The 9295-nt window shown below is 38.4% G+C and overlaps 1 protein-coding gene across 1 annotated transcript; it reads right to left on the bottom strand.

The window, feature by feature from the left end:
• Positions 1 to 269: 269 nt before the first annotated feature.
• Positions 270 to 6721, bottom strand: c9h2orf80 (chromosome 9 C2orf80 homolog; the record flags this gene model as incomplete). Its single annotated transcript, XM_080412178.1, has 7 exons — positions 270 to 415; positions 1562 to 1649; positions 2654 to 2731; positions 5416 to 5509; positions 6137 to 6219; positions 6493 to 6574; positions 6681 to 6721. The coding sequence occupies 7 exons, from the start codon at positions 6719 to 6721 to the stop codon at positions 270 to 272; spliced, it is 612 nt and encodes a 203-aa protein (XP_080268304.1).
• Positions 6722 to 9295: the final 2574 nt, after the last annotated feature.

The raw sequence follows: 9295 nt of genomic DNA, 5'->3' as shown, positions 1-9295 counted from the left end.
CTTTACATAATATTTTCAGACCACTGACACCCCAACCCCCCATGTCATATCAGGTGCTAGCTTGCTATAATAAAAGCTGCCTTTTATAGAAACATCCCTCTATTTCCATAGCTAAGAGCAGTACGTATCTCCTATTCACTATATATCCTTCACCTACCAAACAATGTACATTTTATACACTTTTCTGTATATTTATCACATTAACATTTAATGGTATCTGATCTTTAGAACTGCAGCCGATATGAAAAAGGGGAGTTCTACAGTACGTGTTAGTTGTAAAAGCCCAATGTGTAGTGGCTGCTCACACTGAGGAAGGATTGAGATGATGATGAGGATGAAGACTGCACTGGGGCATTACGTCCAGCAGGGGCACTGGCCCTTGCTTTCTCAGAGAGCCACCTTTTCAATTTCTGACCTGCAAGAAAATAAGAATAATATGAGGCTCATGTTCATATACTGTACAGAAGTATTGGAAACATGTAATAAAGGCCTACATGGTAATATACAGTGCTATAAGCATGTCTATGTTATGTGACATACTATCAAAACATGCATGAATAGTTGCTCCTAAACCTCTATAATACACTTTATAATGTTTATGATGTTTAAAATTCTCTTTTTGTTTCAAGTGTCCAACAAAACACAAAAGTGGCGATTGTTACTGTATAAAAATGTTATTTTCGCACTGGTCAGCTGTAGCAATTGGTCATGAAGACAAATATGAAATGATAAGAGAGAAAAACTCAATGGCGCCGCCCTGGAGAGGGGCCAAGAATAAGGTGAATATAATAGAGATATTTTTTGGAAAAGATCTTGGTTGGACGGAGGCCAAATGGAGTGCTAAACCTATAGTCACCTCTGGAGAACCGAGGGGGGGACAAATTATTGTTTTTTTTATAGAGTTCTAACATATTATAAACATGCTTGTTGTATATCGTCTCTGTCGGGTGGAAACCTCATATGTCTTATATAAAAAGAAAAACAACAAAAGTCGTTCAAATTCAAAAACGCTCAAAACACGTCGCTTCGCACCATGTTTCGAGCTTGTAGATCTGCTACTTTTGATGCTTTTGTGTGACGCTGTAGTATGTATGATCAAGTAGGGCGTTAATTTACAAAAGAATACCAAAAAGTTAGAATATGGAGATAAGAGGTTTCTGCCCAAAAGCAACAATATATTATAACTACCGGTAATGTTATACAAACGTTGGATTCATAGATAATACCTTGATGGGTCAGTAAAAGATCAGTTTAAATATAATAATAACAATAATAATAATAATAGCTTGAACTTATATAACGCCTTTTTTGGACACAAGGACACTTTACCTAAAAAACAATGAACAACCAACAAACAAACAACCAAACAAAACAACAACCAACTATTTTCCATAAGCCTGAGAGAATGGGTGTCTTTTCAAGGCAGCCTTGAAAGAGTCCAGTGTTGGAGCATGGCGAATCCCTATTGGGAGAGAGTTCCACTGGGTGGGGGCTGCCACACTGAAGGCTCTGTCCCCTAATATGATAAAGATAAATTGATGCATGCTTTTACACAACTTACTGTGTTTCTTGGAGTGGTCGACAGCCTTGTAAGAGCCAAGCATGGCAAATGGGTGGTAGGACAAAGTAAAGGGATGCACAATGGAGCTCTAGGGGAGAAACCAAAATCATGCCAAAAAAAATCAAATTTTCCTATTGTCCTATCCTATTTTTCAATTGTCCTATTACAAAATAGGATATCAGGGTTAAAATAGCAACATTAACACAGAGCATTTTACTGTGTAGCAAAGTAATTTATACCATGAAGCTGATGATAAACCAAAGTATTGTGATTTAAAACCCAAGATGGCCATTTGTACAACTATGCTCATATAGGGCGCCCACTGGCCTAGTGGTCCAGGTGCATACCACATATGCTGGTAATCCAGCATTACAGCGTTTCGCGGGTTCGACTCCCGATCTCGATAACCTTTGCTGTGTGTCACCCTCACCCCCCATCTCTCTCCCTATTTCCTGTCAGCCTACTTTCCTATCAATAAAGGCAGAAAAAGCCAAAAAATATTGCTCATGTAGAATCCTCACATAGATATGAACACATTTCTCCAAGTAATGTACTGTAGTTCACATGGAAGGATCTTTGGGAGATGGAAGGAAGCCAACTCAGCTTCATCATCAGAGCCACCTACAATGTTCTTCCCACGCCAAAGAACCTAAACCAGTGGTTTGGAGAAGATCCTTCATTGTAGAACTAACTGTACCATGGGAGGCTGCAGTTGGTGAAGCATATGAACGCTAACGGGTGTAGAGGATTTGTTGCCACGTCCACAACCAAGTTTCTTAAGGGGATGGGAGTGCGAGGAAAGGCCTTCCAGAGCCTGCCGAACGGAGCAGCAGCTGGCTGTGGATCAAGAGAAAGGACCCCAACTGGGCTGCAAAATGACCATCAAGGGGTAAAAGCAGGGGGGGGCCCACCTGGGACGCCATAGTCGCCCTGTGGAGGTGTCATGGGCGTATCAACTTAACACCAATGAAGGAGGGTGCCCACTTACACCTACCCCACTCAATACTAAGTGCTGATTAATCTAAGGGATTATACCAATTGTATCAAGTCCTATGAGCTCAATTGTATAGCTGTGATTGATATACAGTGTACCTTGGAATGCTGGTTGGGGTGTGAAGCAGATGGTTTGCATCTATAGAGAGATAGAATTTCCCTCACTGGTAGACTATTCTAGAATGGAAAACAGTGTGAAGGTTAGAGGGACAATAAAAAATCATACCTGCCAGAGCTCAAAATCGAAGAAAGCTTCAAATTCTTAGTAAAGCAGGAGTGAATATTTATCGTCTTTCCTGGAATATCCCTACATGGAGTATCCCAAATAAGGAGTATCTAATGTTCTCATCTGTGTTTATTTTATTGTTTGCAATTACACACATAAATAAAAACGCATGCAAACACACACACACTTTTGAAGTAGAATAATTTGTACCCGTTTCCTCCAATTTAGCTGGTATTTCAATGTTAGGCAGACTATTAGCTCAGTGGTAAAAATGTCAGCACATGCGTGGGAGACCCACATTCAAATTCTAGTAGAGGACCTGGCTAAGATATGTATGCACTTAATTTAGGACAGAATATCTCAACTGTTTTAGGCTAATATGACCCCAGGGAACAACTTAGGAACTATGAGAAATTCTCTATCCGGGGCGAAATACCCGAAAATGACCACGCCCTTTTTAAAATGACCACACTTCCAACATGAAACTATCTTCTAAACCGTTGGAGCTACAGATTTTCTGAGGTGCTCAAAATTTTCAGAATACTGAACATGAAATGTTCGAAACCCGTGCCCGAGCCAGCAACCCTACAGGTCATCATAGTGGCCAAATCCAATATGGCCGCCACCTGAAAAAGGTTTTGTCTATAACTTTTGAACCAGATGAGCAAACTTGGTGTCTAAATCATGTTTTTTGACAATTAGAAACATGTTGGAATGCTTATCTTTATGACTGGGTGTGGCTGGACCTCTATTTTGCATATTTAAAAGATGGCGACTATCTGACAATTAGTTTTACTTCCCTTAATCTTCTTCATTTTTGCAAACTTGGTGTCTATTTACTTTTTGAACATTAAAAACACATTAGAATGCTCATATTAGTGTTTGAAGTCATCTAGAGCACTCTGATTTGCTTATTACAAATATGGCCTATATAAAAAAAAATTATGTAACATAAAGTTTCATCCAGATTTGAGTGTAGAGTTGTTGAAATGAGTTAAGATCAAACTGAAGAAAAGAAACAACCTGTGTACAGATGTTGAAACAATAGAATATGAGTTGAACCCAAATTATACAGCAACAGCCAGTACAGTATATGCAGAGCAATGCTCAGTATAAATTGAATAATATCATACTAGTCAAAGGTGTATAGAATTTTAACAATATTATGTTTAAATTAGAATCACAGATTGTTTTTGTTCTAATCATACAACTTCTATATCGAGGATATCGAACGGACTCCAGCTTCGCATAATTTTCTTTATGTCCACTACATGACTTTTGAAGCCACGGTGGAGGAGGTTGGCGCAAGCTTTACTGGCATCTGCAAGACGGGTCCAGTAAGGTTCCCAAGTCTTAGTCATGGAGTCCCAATACCAGCCCAACGTACTGAAATCTGGCATGTAATGGCCTTTTGACATGCTGAATGTATGTATCAGTTCTGTTGCTGTTGTAACACCAAGACAATTTTGTACAATGTACAATAATACATATTGTTCAAATTCTATACATCCTATGATAAGATTACATTTATGCTGTGCATTGTTGCACATACTGTACTAGCTTTAGCTGTATAATTAGGAATGAGTTCTACTCTAAATCATTCTATTGTTTCAATAAAATTACATCTGTAAGATACATTGGTTGTTTCATAACATAGTGGCCATATATGTGATATGCACATTAGAGTCCTCTAGATAGATTAAATCATTAAGATAAGCATTCCAACATGTTTCTAATGGTCAAAAAACATGATTTAGACACCAAGTTTGCATTTGTAGCTCATCTGGTTCAAACATAGACAAAACCTTTTTCAGTTTTGGTGCTTTTAGATTGATTCACGCAACAATATTCTTATGGCCCTGGACTGTAATAAGTTGACCATTTTTTGCCGTTTTTTTAGCTGTTAAAATGTAAAATTTGACATTTTACACTTTTCTATTTTTCACTACACATGAGTATAGTGAACATTTTGAGCACCTCAGAAAATCTGTAGCTCCAACGGTTTAGAAGATAGAGCCATGTTTGAAGTAACGGTCATTTTAAAAGGGGCGTGGTCATTTCCGAGTATTTCGCCCCGGATAGAGAATTTCTCATAGTTCCTAAGTTGTTCCTTGGGGTCATACTAGCCAAGAACAGTTGAGATAATCTCTCCTAAATTAAGTGCATACATATCTTAGCCAGGTCCTAGACTATTCGGGGTAAAACAGGAAAGTAATATGTTCTTTTCTCCATGGTTGATTAAAAGTCTACCATCAGTATAATTTGGAGCCCATGTTAAAACAACATTAAAATAGTCAAGAGGAGAAGAAATGAAAGCCATATGAGTCTTTAAAACTCAAAATTGATCTTATCCTGGATAATTCCCGAGGTCATAAAGACTTGTCTTAACACGTTTGTTAACGTGGCACTCAAAGTTTTGGCTGAGATCAAATGCGTAATGAGCCTAACACTAAGACCAAGGTTTTTGGCAACAGGCCTGACATTGTTAGACCAAGGAAGGATGACTTGATCCATGGATGGACCAAGTGGATTTGAGACAAATAATTTCTTGACCAGGTCTCTCTTTAAAATGGAACGACCAAGTTAAATTAAAAGTTAAATTAATTAATTACATTAAATTAAGTAAATTACTTACCAGGATCATCCCTGCAAAGGAGGACAAGATCATAGCTTCTCTCTCTAGGTGGTTGGGGTACTGCTGGGCACTTCCACAGCTACTTGCTGCTCCACTGTGGAAGCATATCGCGACAGACATACTGTACAGTAGTTACAGGGGCCAGGGGTAGATTTACTGTAACATAAGTTGTAAACAGGCAGCGTATGTCCAGAGAGCTGGAGCGAGGCTGTAGGCAAATCCAATTTGTTTCTCAAACTTCTTTAGGAGGTTACGTTTAGGAATAAGGTTAGGTTTAGGCATAGTTTTACTGAGATTAAGTTTAGGAATAATGTTAGGCTTAGGCATAGTTTTACTGAAGTTACGTTAAGGAATAAGGTTAGGTTTAGGCATAGTTTTACTGAGGTTACGTTTAGGAATACCTGATGGCGACCGTTCCGAGGTTGCTAGATTTGACCCGTGGCGAGCGTGTTTTGGGGCAAGTGTTCTTGTATTCGACATAACAACATAGGCGTGAGTTCTTTATATTCGCTTGCCAAAAAATGACAATCTACAAGATCTATAACGATTGCAACGAGTTGTGAGTTTGTAGATCGGCTATTTTTGGTGAGCGACACCACTGAAGTTTAAATCAGTCTTCAGTGTCTGAGTGTCCAGACTGAGACGCTTACATCTTTTCGCATTTCAAGCCACCTAAATCTGAGTGTATTGCATTTGGCCTGCCAGTCTATAAGTAACTTACATGATGTCTCTGTCCAGCATGTCTTGCCCTTCATGCTTATCCAACCACCAAAGAGCAACACCAATAGCAAGGTCGTAATGAGCCTATAAAAGAACAGACACCTATAAAATAGACACACAAATAGCTGCAGGAAATTCTGAAGATCAATGGTACATTGTCCAAAAATGCCTACAACTCAATATAAATGTATGCAGCACTTTTAAGCCCGATTTATGCTTAGCTGCGCGCCAGTGTTGCACACAGAAAATAACCGATCTGCTATTTTCTGTGTGCAACACGCATTAGAAGTCAACGTCAAATGTAAGCTCTACTTAATTGCCTCATAACCATTTAAAATTCAGCTCCTGACTTCTCACCAGGTCATCCAGCACTGTTGAAGTCCCCTTCCCTTTGGGATCAAAAGCGTTCTCTCGCATTTTCTGTCCAATGTAGTTATCCCTGTTCAAACAGCAACACAGGTCCATGAGTACACTTACTTAGCCTACAAAGACAAATCGTGGAAATGTTATTTTCCAACAATCTTTTGACTTAATCATCAACTCACAGAAGAGCCTGGACATCTTTCCTCAATCGCTTTGTCTCCATTTTATGCATTAAATAATATTTATCGAGTGTATCCTGCAAAGAACACATTAATCATTCATTATTGTGAGAACAATAATACTAGGCCTACTGTGGTCAGTGCTGTAAAGTAACTAAGTACATTTACTCAAGTAGCAAAAAGTAAAATGTTTAGGTATTTTTACTTTACTGAAGTATTTCCAATTTTCAGTACTTTTACTTCTCCATAACATCGATTTACATCAGGTAAACATTGTACTTTCACTCCACTACAATAATTTGAAAACTTTAGTTACTAGTTACTTTATAGATTTGGATTATTATTACAAAACATACATTACCCACTTCAGTCATATACATTCCATACATTTGAAAACTTGTGAAATGGGACATAATGAGTACTACTTTCTACTTTTGGTACTTTAAGTACATTGATACCAATACTTTTGTACTTTTACTCAAGTAAATTTTGAATTCCGGACTTTTACTTGTAACAGAGTATTTCTACATTGCAGTATTGATACTTTACTTGAAATGTTAGTACTTTTTCCACCACTGACTGTGTAGAAAAGCCCATGAACCCAAATAGGCAGGATAGCCATTGTTACAAAGGGTTAATTTACTACTAGGACGCAGTGCAGTTAGGGCATGAACCTGACACCACTTTCAGCTCACTTGACAGCTCCACAGCAACATCCTGCATGTCATACCAAACTGAATCGGGTCTTAATTGATGAATTGATGAACTTGCTGCTATAGTTGGTTAAATAGTATAGGCCTACATGTCTTGACATAAAAGCCTTGCACTCTGGTCTCACTGTCACAACATTTTCCTGAAAACAATAGCTGTCATAAAGATGAGAAACCTGAGTCTGTAATCCGTTGTTATACTCACCACACAGTCGTGTGTATGACCAGAAACTCTTGCGCCACCAGTCCGTTAAAGAACTTCACATCACACAGAAAATCCACAATTTATAGCTCTGTGCTTCACTGCAGCAGGTGCTCTTCGAGATGGCAGCAGCTTTGAAGCAGGGTTGCCATATCAGATTATAATAAGTGACTTCGGGCTTGTTCTTCTGTAAAGTCACTTGTCAATTTTGGTAGTTGCGGGTTGCAGTTTTTTGGGCTTGTTTATAGTGTAGTTTCTTATTTGGTCTTGTTTCCTTGTGTTGTTTAAACCAGTGATTCTTAAACATTTTCATATCAAGGGCCACCAAATTACTATGCATTTCTCCACAGACCCCCCCAAACAAGATTTGAGTTGTTAAAATGTTACGATTCTTTTTTTTTTAAATAGCAGATCTACACACTCACAACGCGTATCGGCTGCTATTTTCAAATAGCCGTAGCCTAGTCGCTTCTTTTGGGCTTGTTTTCATAGACCTGGTAGCTTATTTCTCTCGCAGAATCTGGCAACGCTACTTTGGAGCCAAGAGAGCAGACTTATCAGGTGAGCTGCACACTTAATAATTTACAGCTAATCTCCCTTCAGTCTCTGAGACTGTCAATTGGGCAGTATCAACAACTAGACCACTAGAGAAAACAAGCAGAAACGCTTATCAGAAAACAAACCAGTTTATTTAATTTGATGATAAATGGATCAGCGTCTATCAGTTCTCTGGCCGGGGCTTTATGAAGAGAGAGAAGGAATAATAGAAAATAGTAAACAAATGGAAAAACGGGATAGGGCGCCTCCCTTGGTGATGTGGAGCAAAGCAGACAGTGGTTCCCAATCAACCAATATATGGAATACCCTTATGTCATCAATATGACGTGATAGTACTGACATCATAGACTGGCCTGGAACCATATTTGGGCATGACTGACATGGAAAACAAACATACAGAAATCTCCATATACGGGAATAAAAGGACTCCGACACTAACAGACGCGTACAACGGGTACTCTAACAATCAAAATCCCTTTGAAAAGTCCCTCTTGAAAGCTTTAGATGAGAAGTCAAACAGGTGACACCAGAAGGTTGTTAACTTGCATCCTTTATTGATGGCTAAATACACATTATGTTTTAGCAAATAAACATAAAACTGGGATTTATATTTTAAAAAGACAATTCAACTGATGAAATAAAAATTGACTAAATCCATGCAATAATACAGAAATGGTTAATATTCAATAACATTTGTATTTCAGACCCAAGGGAGATCAGTCCAGATCACAATGAAAACGCAGTAAAAAGAAGAATAGCAGAAGTAAAGTTAAGCATTTGCCTTCTTCTTGGGTTTGTTCTTCCTGGTCGTTTTAAACACTGGAGAATGCAGGAATTGTGTATCTGTGAATCGGTCTCCACGCCTCATTTTGCTAATAAAAGAGACAATCACAATTTAGGAATCTTGTGCATTAGAGTTCTGGGAAAACACTTGGTAGGCTACTCCTGTCGGGAAAAGCACTAAATAAATTACTTTCATCAGTATATTAATAAAATGCACTGTGGGTTATGCCATCCTTCATTCCTCGTTTAGGTCCTCACTTTAGATTACAGAATATACTTTATTGATGCCCAAAGAGGAAATTCATAATGTCACCAGCACAGAACACTAAGTTTAAAATGGACAAAAAGCAAATAAGAAGTAGACT

The sequence above is a fragment of the Gymnoscopelus braueri genome, assembly GCF_963280865.1.
Source record: "Gymnoscopelus braueri genome assembly, chromosome: 18".
In the NCBI taxonomy this organism is placed as follows: domain Eukaryota; kingdom Metazoa; phylum Chordata; class Actinopteri; order Myctophiformes; family Myctophidae; genus Gymnoscopelus; species Gymnoscopelus braueri.
Note: the sequence above shows the minus strand (reverse complement) of the source record. Positions and strands in the feature narration are given on the sequence as shown.